Source organism: Phocoena sinus, chromosome 9, assembly GCF_008692025.1.
Source record: "Phocoena sinus isolate mPhoSin1 chromosome 9, mPhoSin1.pri, whole genome shotgun sequence".
Taxonomy (NCBI): domain Eukaryota; kingdom Metazoa; phylum Chordata; class Mammalia; order Artiodactyla; family Phocoenidae; genus Phocoena; species Phocoena sinus.
Window position 1 is genome coordinate 20,792,069 of NC_045771.1, and position 15,001 is coordinate 20,807,069.

At 54.1% G+C, this 15,001-nt stretch overlaps 1 protein-coding gene across 4 annotated transcripts in view; it reads left to right on the forward strand.

The window, feature by feature from the left end:
- Window positions 1–15,001, forward strand: part of PLXNA4 (plexin A4) — a 373,377-nt gene that overhangs the window by 299,271 nt on the left and 59,105 nt on the right. For all 4 annotated transcript variants that reach the window (XM_032643655.1, XM_032643651.1, XM_032643653.1 and 1 more), the window contains 4 exons: window positions 2,482–2,682; window positions 7,842–7,938; window positions 8,324–8,514; window positions 12,422–12,573. In XM_032643655.1, the coding sequence (XP_032499546.1) occupies window positions 2,482–2,682; window positions 7,842–7,938; window positions 8,324–8,514; window positions 12,422–12,573 (641 nt within the window). The remainder of the gene's footprint in view (window positions 1–2,481; window positions 2,683–7,841; window positions 7,939–8,323; window positions 8,515–12,421; window positions 12,574–15,001) is intronic.

A 15,001-nucleotide genomic window follows, 5' to 3' on the forward strand; every position in this document is an offset into this window, starting at 1 on the left:
ATGAGAGATCCCAGCCCTTCTGCTCTTACTCGCAATGCAACCCTAGACGCAGCTCGTAGCAGGAGGCAAGGTCAGGCTGTGCATGCTTTAGGAGAGGGACAGCTGCCAGGTCTTCGGCGGGAGGGAAGAGCGGGGTCAGGACTGGCCCGGCCCCTCTGGCTCACAGCTCCCCACTTGTCATCCGTCTTCTCTCCTGAGTCCCCAACATCACACATCTCCCTCTCCAGCCCGAGCTTCATCCTTTTCACAAAATGGCTCTTTTCTTCTACGTGTCCCGAGTTCTCATCTCGCCGGAGCAGGGGGATGAGATGCCAGCAGAGGCAAGGGCACGGGATGGAACTATTAAGATTCTCGCTCCACGTGGGGCCTCAAGGTCCCTGGAGACCCACACGATCTAGAGCCTCAAGGCCACAGGCAGGGTTCAGGCCGTGTCCTCTGTCCCCTCCCCCTCCTGCTGGCCTGCCTCCCTGCTGCTCTTCTTTGTTTTGTTTATTTTAAACTGCGTCGAAATACACATATCATAAAATGTACTCTCTTAACCAGTTGTACGTGTACAGTTTAGTGGCAATAAGTATATACATTCACGTTGTGGTACAGCCATAACCACCATCCATCTCCAAAACTCTGTTCATCTTTCCCAACTGAAACTCTGCACCCATTAAACCCTAACTCCCCGTTCTCTCGTGCTCCAGAAACCACTCTTCTACCTTCTGTCTCTATGAATGTGACCACCCTGGGTACCTCCTATGAGAGGAGTCCTGTGGTGTTTGTCCTATAGTGACTGGCTCAGCATGTTTTCAAGATTCACCCATGACTTAGCGTGTGTTTAAATTCTCTTCCTTTTTAAGGCTGAATCGTATTCCATTGCATGTATGTATCACATTTCGCTTATCCATTCACCTGCGAGGGCACCTCCGTTGCTTCCACCTTTTGGCTGTGTGAGTACTGCTGCCCTGAGCATATGGGCATCAAGTATCTCTTCGAGACCCTGCTTTCAGCTCTTTTGGATGAGCAAACTCAGAAGTGGAATTGCTGGGTCTGCTGCTGCCCCGTCTAGCTGTTCTTCAGGATAAAGGCGTGGATAGCCTGGAGGAGAGGAGGGAATTCATTTAATGGGCCTGGGGTGTTTCCCTAAAGCAAGGCTACAGGGTAATCGGGAAGAACAGAGGTGAGACCACCCAAATCATGGACTCAGGACTGGTTAGAGCTGAATGGGGCCTTGGATGCCACCCAATTGACAGATGAGGTAGCTGAGTCTCAAAGTGGGGATTGATGCGTGATGAGCTCAAGGTTCCACAGCTCGTCAGAAGCTCAGCAGCCCTAGAGCTCTTCTCCCTCCAGGTTTCAGTGACCGGGGGGCTCATGTTTGTTTGCAGACCCCGGCGGGGGGACAGCCGCCAGGTGCCTGATTGCCTGGGGCCCCTCCCATCTGCCCTTCCCCTGGCCTCCTTTCTGCCTTACTTTGCTGGGGAAGAGGGCTGAGGTCAGGGGGGGCCCCTGAGAGTCAGCAGTGAGCCCACGGGGCAGCGTCCTCACAAAGGATGTGTGAGCCATGCTTTTGTCTGTCGACCTGCCCAGAAGCCGTCTGTCTGGTGGGCATGCCCCAAACAGTGCCACAGGGGGAGGAATCTGGAGCTGGTGGGACCTGCCTTGCCCGGGGCCTCACTCCTGTCCATGCAGCTCCTGTGAATCCAGCCACACACCAGCTCCCACCTCCCAGCAGGGCAGAGCACCGTACTCCTTATTTGACCCCATTCATTCTCCCCCCAGCCCTCCCTGGACAGAGCTGATTGCCCCAGCGAAAAGGGGCCCAGTGATTCATTTCCTCCATGCCCGAATGTGTTCAGGGGCCCCCCTTGGCTCGGGGACGAGCAGCTGGAGGGGACTCAGAGTGTACCTGCTCTGAGAGGCATGTTCTTGGGGGCCGGCCATCCCCGGAGCTCAGTCAGAAGCTTCTGGATTTCACAGGTCTCTGGGGCTCATTTCAGAACATTCCCAAATGCCTTATGGAAGGTCCTTCCACCCCTTCCAGACTCACATTCCAGAGCCTCGGACCAGGGCTTTGTGTCACTGTGTAGCTGCTCGCTTGGGCACCTCTGTCCCGGTTCTTGGCAGCCTGGAACTGAGGCAAAGCGGTCTTCAGCCCAGAGTGGGACAGGACGCCCAGCCAGCAGGGTCAGTCTGCTAGGGGAGGAGGGTGCTGAGACGGGAGGGACCGCTGGGAGTCTGGACCGGAGGGTCTGGAGCGCATTGAAAAAGAAGCTGACGAGGGCAGGGGACGAGCTCTGTGAGGAGGGGCCTCAAGGTGGTGATGCCGGCACCCGGGTGGCTCAGTCTCACTGCCTCCTCCACGGTGGTCGGGGGTGGGCAGCAGCGCTGAGGGCCGTGCGTGGGGAGTCCTGGGGAGGGTGGAGTCTGAGAACATCTGGGTGATACCAGGGGCTCCCGCAGCCAGACCTGAGCCTCACTGTCTGTCCCCAGGACTGCCCGCAGCTGCTGCGAGTGGACAAGATCCTGGTGCCCGTGGAGGTGGTCAAGCCCATCACCCTCAAGGCCAAGAACCTCCCCCAGCCGCAGTCGGGGCAGCGCGGGTACGAGTGCGTCCTCAGCATCCAGGGCAGCGAGCAGAGGGTGCCCGCCCTGCGATTCAACAGCTCCAGCGTGCAGTGCCAGAACACCTCCGTGAGTGCCCGCCCCGTGTGCCCACCCGCTGGGGCGCTCTCCTAGGGTCACATCAGTTCCGCTCGGCAGGACTGCCCCGAACACCCACAGAACCGCTCAGCTCCCCCCGACAACTGCTTCCTCTAACCCTGCTAGCCCGGCCCAGTCCACCAAGTGTCTGCCTGTAGGTGTGGCCCTGTCGTGGTGACCCAACAGGGGCTGCGGTGCAAGGGGCTTTGGGGCCCGCCTTGGGGCTGCTGAGCGCTCTTTGTGGGCAGATGTATTTACAGGGCGTGCCCATCCTCCTTCCTGAGAGCAGCTCTGGAAACCCTGGGTCCTGACTTCCTACCAGGGCTGACCTGGGGGCCTCATCTGAGCCCACAAAGGCACACCTCGGCCTGTAGAGCCACACAGAGGCTGTTTCCCAGCACACGAGGCTTCTGAGACAGACCGGCACCTGCAAAAGGAGCCTTGGAGCAGGAAGGAGCCCCCCGGGGCTGTGCTGTGTAGATCCGCACAAACCCTGCCCAGTATTTAGAAATCCAGGTTGGGTCCATGCTGGACCAACAATGGGTCAGCAGCCCCCTGCGGCCAACAGCCTTCGCCTGATCCCTGCACACCTGCCTGCCAGCTCCCCCGCCGGCCCCGTGGCCTTCCCAGCCCCGCCTCTGCTCTCCCTCATTCTCTCTTTCTGGGCTATTTCTGTGCACCCAGATGCTCAGAGATTAACAGACTTAAAGACTCGTAACATTTTCAAGCGATGTGAAACCCACATTCTTCTTCACTGTGCAGAGGAGAAACTGGAGGCCCAGAGTAGGGGCAGGATTGGATTTGTGGGGCTGAGAGTTATATACTTTGGGGGACCTTCTTTAAGAATGAAATACATCAATACAAACGAGATATGCAGGCAGGCCTTAGGAAGGGCCAGGTGGGTGAGTGCAGGGCCCTGAAGCTGGCCCTGAGTCTCCATTGACTTCCAGGTTAACCCGCCCTTGCCCCAAGGGTAAGTGACACGCCCAAGGTCACACAGTTCGTGAGTGACAGGGTCTCACGACCTGTGAGAAATCAACCCCGCCGCACCACCCTTGATTTTTGGTGGCAGAGGAGGTCTCAGAGGAGAGCAGAGAAGGAAAAGAGAGACACAGGAGCATTCCGCATGGGGTGACACAGGGCTGGGTGGACAGGCAGGTCACTTCCAGCCCACTATTTGGGGACAGGCCCTGGGCCAATCACTGTAGCCCTCGGGGGCCTGTTGGCAGAGAACAGGGCAGCTCACAGGCAGCAGTTGGAGGAGGGTTAGAAGCAGCTGTGGGTATTCGTGGCCTCCTTTAGACAGAGGCTCCAGGAGATGTCAAGTGCTGCTAATAATGGTGCCCAGTCCCGCCCCTCAGTCACTGGCAATCACGGGAGTCAGTGGGCCGCAGGGGACAGCTGGCCGGCTACAGCGCCAGCCATGAGGCCCTAGGGCTCTAGGCCCATCTTCCACCGACCCGCAGTGGCCCCATGGTTTCTCGTCGTGCCCCAATTTACTGCGTGCAAAACAAGGACAGGGAGACCGATAGGGGGTAAATTTTCCGCCTTCCCGCTTTACTGGAACACAGCTGGGAATGGGTCTGCTGAGCCTCTGGGGTCCTGGAGATGGACACAGCACACACTGGTATCTTACGTTGGTGATAGAATGATAGAACTTTGCAGCAAAAACTCTCAGACAAGGGAATGGTTGGAGGGAAGCATGTCCAAATTATACAGAGGTCTTCTCTTTGCTCTAGAAAGTAAGGAAACTGGGGTTCACTCTTTCCCCAGGTGATGAGCAATGTCGTCCAAGAGCTGGGCCACGATGAGCCAGACCTTGACTGAGACACTTAACCTCCTGGCCCATAGGAGCCTGAAACACTCTTCCCCCAGCTCCGGGCTTTGTGCGGATCAACTGCCCACTGATCATAGAGGGCTATATAAATGCTAAGTGGAGCAGAGGTGGGGGGTGGTGGGGGATGCGAGCCAGTGGTCCAGGGTCCCCAGCAGTCCGCCCCTCCCCCTGCAGGATGCAGGCCAAGGGGGAGAGAGGGCATCTCCAGGAAAGAGCGTGACCTCCCTAGAGGGGGTAGGTCAAGGGGTTGGTGGGCAACACCGGGGTTAATGATTTCTGTAATATTTTAGAATTGAGATCTCAGGAATGAGGAGGAGAAAGAGGAAGCAATGGCCAGGATATTTGATCCTTAAAGCCTTGTTTATTTTTCCTTCAGAAAGAAAATGCGTGCACGCACGCGCACATCTGAACACATAAGTGTTCTCATATGCATCCATCTCCATACGTACCAAGTGTCTGGCGCAGAAACACTCAATAAGTGCTGCTATTATTATTCCACATAAACATAAACACGGGGACACAGGTATATTTTTGCACAGCATCCCCATGTACACACATAGATTCAGATACACGATAACATTTGGGCGCTCATTCTCTGCAGGAGGCACTGTGCCCAGAGCATCGGATGGGTATCTCGAACCCTCCCAACAATCCCGTGAGGTACGCACCGCGTGTAATTCCCACTTTACACGTGGGGAGTCTGAGATTCGGACCCTCTGCCCACATTCACACAGCCGGTCACTGCGGAGCCCCTACACGGCAGTACACGTGTGTGCCCGTGTGTGCTCACATGCACACGCACATCTGAACGCATAGATCCTGCGGATGTGCACAGACATCTTCTCACTTCAGCACGCGTGGGAAGACGTTCACGTACGCATGCAAAGACCTTCATGCACGCAGACACTCCCATGCGTACGTGGGCGGTGTGTCTTGCCTTGATCTCGGGGGGATCTCAGGTCCTTCCTGAGAGGGGCCTGAAGGTTCTCTTGATCTTCGACCAACACGCCCCTGGTTGCTGCCTGCTGCTTTCACTTTGGGTCCTGGACAGACCCAGGCCTGAGAGGCAGGAGCCTGGCTTCGATGCCGATTTAGGCACCACCAGCATCCCTCCTAGAGGTCGGAGCAGCCTGACACCGGCCCCTGCCACCTTTCTCCCACTGGGGCCTTGGAGGAAGGGGACGGGAAGGATGGGGGCAGTGGAGCTTGGCTAGAGGAGGAAATGGGAAGGGGCGTCTGGAAAGGGTTCTCCCCCCACCCCCCCTACACACTTCCCCCTTGGCTGTCCTCTGTCTCCCTGCTGCTAGCAGATGGCAAGGAGCAGCGATTCTCTAACTTTCACAGCACCAGACTCAGAGTACCTAACTGGAAATGCTCCTGTCTCCAGAGATTCTAGTTCAGCAGGTCTGGGTGGGGCCTTGGAATCTGCATTTAGTAGACCTCATCCCCAGCCCTAGCCCCATGACTCTGATGAAGGTGGTCCATAGACCACCATGAGAGGGGAAGAGGGTTTTTTTGGAGAAAACTCACGACGACTTGGAACGACCCACCCAGACGCGAAAAACTTAAATCTCTGGGGAGTTGGCTGGTGGGCTTCGTGGCAAAAAGCTTATGAGTCCCCAGCTGAGTTATGGGATGATCAAAAAATATTCTCCAGTGTTGTTTCTGCAGGGGTAGGGAGCTTTGCTTTATTCTATGGCTCAGCCCAAACCCTGGCCTTGGCCCAGATGTCATCAGTCTCGAGGGAGATTATACGAGAGTGTGGATGGTACAAGGCAAACCACCGCCATTGTGGGACAGGCACCACATGTGGCTCCCTGGCCTGGGCGTCATCACCAGGGAGTTAGTGAAAACTTCTGGTGTGCTAGGTTAGAGCCCGAAGAAGGCTGGACACACGCCCTACTTCTGTTTCTGTAGGAGGACAGTGTCACAGCCTGCTCATCGTGGAGCACGGTCTGTCACTCAGGAATATAGGGCAGTTTCCCAGGTTAAGATGACAAGATCTCCTTTAGAAGCCCTGCGGATAAGCTACAGAGGCAGAGGCCCTGAGACCCTCCACAGCTGGTGCATTCCCGAGTTTCTGTGCTGCCCTCCCCTCGGTGAAGGAGGGGGCATCAGTGGCCTGGCACAACAGCCACGAGCATCCCCACGGCCCAGCCCCACCAAACTTAAACTCTGCGTTAAAAGAGCCCACTGGCTCTGCAAACACAACTTCAGACCAAGTCTCCTGGACTGAACTCTTCCGACAAATCGCCCATCCTCAGCCCCTCCTCTGCAGAAAACCTGTCTCAGCTCTGATCCTCCATCCCACCCCCTGTGGTGGGCAGAATCTAGTGGAATAATGAGAAAATCATCAGGTAGGGATTGGAAAAGCTGCCCAGGGCAGGTTCCAAGCTCCTGCTGCCTGCCCTCCTTCCCCGGGGATAGAGAATGCCTGCTGTCAGAAGGTGGATGGGGGCGGGCATACTGGGGGCTGCCTGAGAGGTACCTCCCACTTCCCCCCCTCCCCGCCTTAGCACCGCAGCCCCGTGGGATGGACCCAGCTGGGTGGAACATTAGAGGAGAGCCCGGCAGGGAAGCGGGGCCCAGAGGCCTAGAGGCAGCTCCCTGCTGCCCCACCATGGGCAGCTGTGGAGCTGGGGCCCCTGCTCTGTCTTGGAGCCTTTGGAGACTTGACCCAGATTCCCAGGTTTATGCCCTAGGGTGACCTCAGGATTTCCCACCTCACCTCTGAGCTCTCACCCAGTCCTCTTCTCTGCTAACCCTCAGCCACTCATCCCCTGAAGAGTGCCGCTCCTTCATTGCTTCCCCTCTGCAACCGCTCTCCCTGCCTGCAAATCAGGCTTGGCCAGGTCTCTGGTAAAGCACCCACCTCCCCTGAACATGTCCTAGAAATTAAAGCTCCCAAATCCCATTGAGGACTGGCAAGTTCCCCTGGGCAGCCAGGGCGGGAGCAGGCCCCTCTCTCACTAACTTCCCGGGGAGAGCCCAGCTGGCAGGAACAGGCCTCCGCAGAAGGTGGCCAAGCCACTTACTCAAATCTGCTCTGTGAACGCACATTCCAAATCGGTGTCCCCCCAGGCCTGGCATCTCCCCGCCTTAGCTTCTTGACCTCCTGGTCTGGTCCCCTGAGATGCACATCCCCACCCTGCCCACTCATGCTTATGTGTGCTTACACACACATGCACGCACAGTCTTGGCCTGCCTTTGACCCCGTGCACTCTTGCGGACACCAGGCCGAACATTGCCCCCCCACCACCACCAGAAATCTCTGTGACCCAGCTTTCTCCTTTCCTTCCGGTCCTGGCTGCAGTATTCCTACGAAGGGATGGAGATCAACAACCTGCCGGTGAAGCTGACAGTTGTGTGGAACGGGCACTTCAACATTGATAACCCAGCTCAGAACAAAGGTGCGGAAGGAGGGCCCGGGCAGGCCGGGGAGCGGGGAGCAGCTCCCATCGGTGGGCAGTGCCATTCCGTCCCCCACCCAAGCCAAGCCCGCTCTCCGCGCCTCCCCAGCGCCCTCACTGCTCTGTGACTGCTCGGCGCAGGAGGCGCAGGGGGACAGCTGCTGGGAGTACAGTGGAGGGAGCAGCGCGGGCTGGAGGGGGTGCCCCAGAGACTGAGGGAGGCTCCACCGCCCAGCCACCATCCTCTGCTCAGGCTTTCCCTGCATCCGGAGGGCGGAGGGGACAAGGCTGCCTCACGTCCCATCATCCAGGCCAGCACTGCCCTCCCGGGCCCCTCCCAGCCCCCTGCCCCCACCTCCAAGCCCCCCTTGCCCTTTGCCCACAGTTCACCTCTACAAGTGCGGCGCCATGCGTGAGAGCTGCGGGCTGTGCCTCAAGGCGGACCCGGACTTCGAATGCGGCTGGTGCCAGGGCCAGGGCCAGTGTACCCTCCGGCAGCACTGCCCCATCCACGAGAGCCACTGGCTGGAGCTGTCGGGCACCAACAGCAAGTGCACGAATCCCCGCATCACAGAGGTGAGCCGTGGTCCGCTGGGCCCGCTCTGGGCCGCTGAGCCCTGTCCTGCCACGGGCGGGGCCCTGGAAGCCATGGCTGGCATGGAATCCGTCACCCCCGTGTCCACCAGGTGCCCAGCTGGCTGCGGGCATCCTCATTTCCCTGCAAATCCGTAGCAGCTTTAGCCTTGGCTCAGAGGCCCTCCCCTCATCAAGGGAGGTCGAGAGCAGAGAGGGTTCGACTGTCCTATGGAGTCTCCGTGTGAGCCGCGTCCGAGAGGACTCGCGGTCCTCGACACCCCTTCCTTGTCTCCAAGAGTCCTGGTGGCAAGGCCATGAAGCTCCATCGGCTGCGGCCTCATTAAGCAGTCAGCCTGTGGGTGGAGGCTGCCTGGGGTCAAGGGCGGGGAGCCCAGCCCCGGAGAGGTGGAGCAGGTCAAAGCGGAGAGGCCTCGGGACTCACACGAAGCAGACCGAAGCTGTGAAGTGGCAGGAACGGACCAGGAGCACAGTTCAGGGGGACAGAGGGACGCGGGCCGTGGAACGCGGAGCCGTGAGGGGCGGGGCAGACGGGGGATCACAGAGAACAGCGTTTGAATCCCAGCTCCATTTGCTAATCCCAAGTAATTGTTGGGTCCCCTGCGACCACTTCATCTCCATCTCCAGTCCTCAGCTTGCTCACCCATGCCCTGGGTCGAAGCGTCCACCTCACAGGGGAGTGACAGGGATTACATGAGCGATCCCATGCAAGATGCCTGGCTGCATGCCCAGCCCGTGGGGATCTCATCACCCTCCGCCTCCTCGTTGATCACTGACACTGTTAAAATCATTTTTAAATCCCGTGTCTAAGCCCATCACTGCCCTGGTGTCTTCACCTCCACACTCCTGGCACAAAGACCCTCTAAGGTCCCCCGCACCCGGGCTGGAATCCCTTGCTCCGCTCATAAAATAAGGGAAAGACGTGCATGTCTCAGCTACGGGACGGCGTCTGACACGTCTGCACCTGGGGCCCAGCACTTCGCTCGTCGTACGTGCTCTGTGCCTCTTTGCCATGGTTGATGCTGATGATAATAATGCCACGGGGGGACAGAGGGAAGATGAGACGGAAGCTCAGTCTGTCCATCCGTAGTGAGGAGACGCTGGGCATCCAGCTCTGTGCACTTTCACAAACACCCGTATCTGGTACCCTTACAACGGCGGGCACAATCACAGGCCGAACATTTGTGTGGTGCTTCAGAGTTTGTGAAATAGCCTCATATCCCTCACTTCATCCGGCCTCACAACCCTGCCGTGTGGTTTCCTAGGGCTGCTGCAATGAAGTGCCGTAAACGACAGAAATGTATTGTCTCTCGGTTCTGGAGGCTGGAAGTTGAGATCAAGGTGTCACAGGGTTGGTTCCTTCTAATGGCTGTGAGGCAAGGGTCCGTTCCAGGCCTCTCTCCTTGGCTTGTAGGTGGCTGTCTTCTTCCTGTGCCTCTTCATATTGACTTCCTGCCATGTGTGTCTCTGCAAATTTCCTCTTTTTATGAGGACATCAGTCCTATTGGATTAGGACCCACCTGAATGACCCCATTTTGACTTGACTACCTCTATAAAGACCCTGTCTCCAAAGAAGGTCACAATTCTGAGGTGCTGGGGTTTAGGACTTCAACATATGGAGTTCAACCCATGATGCCTGCCAAGGCCAAGGTTATTATCACCCTTTCCCACATGAAAAGACCCATGCTCAGATTTACTCTGACCAAAGTGGAAATCAAGGGCCCCTGAAGGCCGAGTCTCTTGATTACTGGATTGCTGTCCTCTGCCACCACAAAGGCAAACACTCCCATACATTCCCTCGACCCTCCCTCACAAATGCTGCATGCGCACCGGGGACGTGTACAAACAGGAAGGAGCTTGACTCGTGAGTAAGCAGCTTCCTCTGGCAAAGCAGCCTCTCAGGCGTGGCCCTCTAGATGTGCCCCCCGCTTTGGCACCTTCACCCTCCACGTTCCTGGTTTTCCAGGTGCCGAGAGCTTCACTCAGCCCCGACTTCAGTCTCCTGCATGGGTAGGAATCTCAACAGTGATTCTCAGACTGGGGAAAGATACTTATGTGTTTTAACTACAGAATTATCTAGAGAAGGAGAGCAGGTGGATGCCTCTGGCGCCACATCTGAACGAGGGCCCCCCTCCTTTCCTGCCAGCCCCCACCCTCAGAGCCCCGTAGCAAGAAGCCATCCCCCAGGGGGCTGCCTCTCAGGACTGCTAATGGTGTGTCTGGTGAAAACGGTGGGACTGGCTTTCTTCTTGGCCTGAGACCAAAAACATCACAGGGAGGAGATGGCAAATTAAACAAACCTCCCTGCGACGGATGCTATTTACTGGCTCCATACTGGCAGCAGCCCTCCAGGGATCCTGGCGAACCATGGACTGGGCCAGAGATAAAGCTTCCTTTTCAGGACAACAAGCCAGGGTGGAAATATCATGCAGATGCTGCTGAGAGGTGCCAGTGGCGCTTTGGGGACTAGTTGGGCAGGCGTCTGGGAAGGACAGGGACTCCCGCTGCCCACCCCCCTCTATCTGTCTATCTCCCTCACACAGAGACAAGCCTGTGTCTCCAAAGAACCTATTTGTTTTTCCACTGCAGTGGGAACATGCTTGTGCAAACCCACACACTCATGAACCCTCACACTCACAGATGTGCCCACCTGCATATGTGAGAAGCAGGAAGTATCTTGAGCTTTGTAGGTGAATAGCCTACAAGGCTCGGCAAAGCTGTCACTCCCTTCCCCACCTTCCACCCTCCCCCCAGGATGGAACGGCCCACTTGTGACCCTGGGGGGATGGAGAGAGTAGGAAATATTAAGAGGTAGCCTACCTGGGCTTCTCCTATTTGTGATCCCATTGACGTTGGCCGAGATCCAGGTGCTGATGTTCAGAGACACCAGGAACAGGAAATGGGCCCTTCTCTGGTCTGTCAAATGCCAGGAGAGGCTGGCATGGAATGTCTTCTGCCACTAAGGTCACTGCTGTGGGAGGTTATAATTAGATCACGTGAACTTTGAGCCGCCACCTCAAAGCAGGCCCTTGGTGGTTGAATCCTAACATTCCAGTCATGGGTTTTTAGCATCAACAGTGATGTCTTCGGAGGGAAAGCCAGTCATTTTGGGCAAGTGTATGAGGTTAAAGTCTAAATTAAACCCAAACAAACCAAGCCAAACAATGAAGGCAGAGGGGCAGTGACGAAGGCTTTTCTAACTCCAGGAAGACGCTTGGATCGTTGGGGTTTTCAGTACAATTACAACTCAAGGAATAAAATATGGTGCCATCACTGGAAAGTTCACGCAGAGAAAGGAGGCACCACCATCCCTGCTCTCAGGGACTCAGGATCTGAAGAGGTGGGGTTAGGGGGGCGGCAGGGTGGGGAATCCGACACAAACGTTACTGTGAAAAGAGCACAAAGAAAGTGTCCTGAAATCTCAGTGGAGAGAAACCGAGAGAACATCTGGTGATGGGGAAGCGACTTTTGACAAGGCTCTTGAAAGATGGGTGGATGCCATCGTGTGGAGGGCTGTGTGGGTCGATAGGGGGCTTGTTCATTTTCACTGAGAGTGGAACCAACACGAGCATATGCTGGAAGGCTTTAATCCCGATTTTCTGTGAATTACCCAGTAACACTGCAGATCACGTTCTCTCTCTTCTTCTGTGAAATGCGAAGAGGAGCAAGGGGCTTTGAACCCTGCTCCTAAAACCATACACAGGCACAGACTATTCTACCAGAAGCTCCTGCCCGTTGACAGTCCCAGACCTGGGTGCCCTCGTGGACTTGGACTCAACTCAGGGAATGGGATGGAGATAGGAAAGAGGCAGCAGCCTCTCCCTTGCCCCATCAGCAGTGGGGGGATCGCGCTGTCTTGGTGTCTGATTACTGTGCTTCCTCCTTCTAGATAATCCCAGTGACAGGCCCCCGGGAAGGGGGCACCAAGGTCACCATCCGAGGGGAGAACCTGGGCCTGGAATTCCGGGACATCGCCTCCCATGTCAAGGTGGCCGGCGTGGAGTGCAGCCCTTTGGTAGATGGCTACATCCCTGCGGAACAGTAAGTGGAGGCTGTCCGAGACATGGGAGGAGCAAGGAAGAGAAGTCCATATAAATAGACGGTTGATGTTGACTTACCTTCCCCAATCAACAATAGATGGTCTTAGAACTTATGGACAGAAAAGGAGAATGTCCCTCACGTTCTAGGGTGTGGGGGACTCCTACAGCTCCCCAGCCCCCGAACTAGCTAGCTGCCATATTGGGGGAAGTCCAGAAAGGGGAAGGGGAGATGGCTGGGAGAAAAGGGGAAATTGATCATTACCTCCTTGAGGTGTGAGGTTGAGTAGGAACAAGACAAAGCAAAATCAAAAGCTGCAGAAGTGTGAGTTCAGCTCCTTGCCCTAGCTCCCTCCACTGTCCCTAACTCCCCACTCCTGTCCTCTCCCGATTACAGAAGAAGCTAATCCTATGCTCCCCTCTGTGGAGGCTGAGAATGAACCTTCGCACCCACTCTCAGGCCTGTGGGGACTTGGATTGTTTTTCTCCAGCAAAGTCTGCTGGTCCACGGAGAGGGCCATTCAACGAGTGACCTTGACCTCTAACCTATGTGGCAGGGAAGGTTTGTGAGTCATGTATTGCCTTGTAAATAAGTAAATACAATTTTCCAGCCCAGCAAACACAAGCATGAAATAAATATTCACCAGCGCAATAGAATCTATATTCTACACCCTCTTTGCTGCCCCTCCCAGAGTGAAACCTTGCCACTTGTCCCCACGTGCATAGGTAGGTGAGTGCGTTTATGCTTGTGCTGGTTGAGTCTTACCCAGATTTTGTGATTCTGGAACCATCAGTCCTGCCATCCTCAATTCCTCCTTGATTTCCATCCGGTTCTTCCCAAAACACTCATAGTAGATAAGATGATTGAAGGCTCCAGGCTTGGTAGGACCCATGCTGGTCCATCATCACTTACTTACCCAAAGACCTTTCTGTGGCTCCTTCAACTTTTTGTCCTTCCTAGGATAAAACCAAAGCAGGCTGCTACGGATATATTGTGATTTGGGGAACTTTAAAACGCCCTACTCTGGACTTGTATAGCCGGATATAAAAAATATTATAAAGCCCCGTGATTAAGTATCGTGATACTTAATAAGATAGAACACCAGAAAAAGAACCTTGATACATAAAAATTTAGTATGTGATAAAGATGACATTTCAAATCAGCAAGGAAAGCAAAGCTCATTCAATAAGTGGTACAGTTTTACCCCCTGGTGAAAGTACCATATCAGATTCTTATTTCCCATTATACACCAAGGTAAATTCCAGGTGGATTAAAGAGTTAAGGGTAAAAAAATGAAAATGTGAAAGGGTTAGAAGAAAATGCAGGTGAGAATTTATTTGATTTCAAGAAAGGGAAGGTGTTCCAGGTATAACTGCAAAAGAAAAAATTATAAAGGAAAAGATTAGATTTGAGTATGTAAGACAAAACTTGTGCACCAAAAACCCTGTGTGCGAAGTAAAAATATGAATGATAAACTGAGTATTGTTGTGGCCTGTTACAGTATGCTTTTCCTTAACATTTAAAGAGGTTAGATAAAAGATACAGGTAAAAGGCAACTATCACGAAATTAGCAAAGAGCATGAGTGTGCAGTTCAAAGGACAGAACTAAAGTCATATTAAAAAAATGTTTAACATCAGTAGTAACCAATGAAATGGGGAACAGTTTTTCAAAGGTAATGCCCACCCAGTGCAGATGAGAGGCATAAGAAATAGCTCATTCATACATTCATGTCGGGAGGGTAAATTGGGACGACCTTCCTGGAAGGCAGTTTGGAAATGCAGGTCAAACATCTTTAGCCTGGGCATAATTCTTCTAGAACTTTCCCTAAATAAACAGAAGGCACAAATATTTATTTGCAAGAATGCTTATTTTGGCCTTATTTGTAACAGTGAAAATGTGGAAGCAATTTGTATATCTAAAACTAGGGAATTAATTAATTTAATAAATTATTGTCTATACGTAGGACAGTAAACTACACAACCATTAAATGTGATATGTAGAAGAATCATGACCAGGCATATACTCAAGGTATATTAAGTGAGAACACAGCTTACCAAGCAGAATACAGAGTTTATAATTAATTTTGTAAAAGGAAAGCAAGACTGGAAACATGTACACCAATATGTTGACAATGGATACTTCTGGGTGATGCAGTTGGGGTGGGAGTGGAATGTAGGTACGGCAAGTGCTTTTATGTACTTTTAAAAAAACTGAACATGTATTAATTATGTTATCTGAACAGAAAAGCATAGATTTTTGCTACACTCTCACCCAGAACCCGGAAGCCATAAAGTAAAAAATGAGCAACTGAACCACACAGATAGTTTTAAACTTTCAAGTGGCAAAAGACTTTATAAACCAAGTTGAAAAACAAGTGATCAACTGAGAGAAAATAATTTCAATATTTATTATGGAGAAAAGTTAATTCCC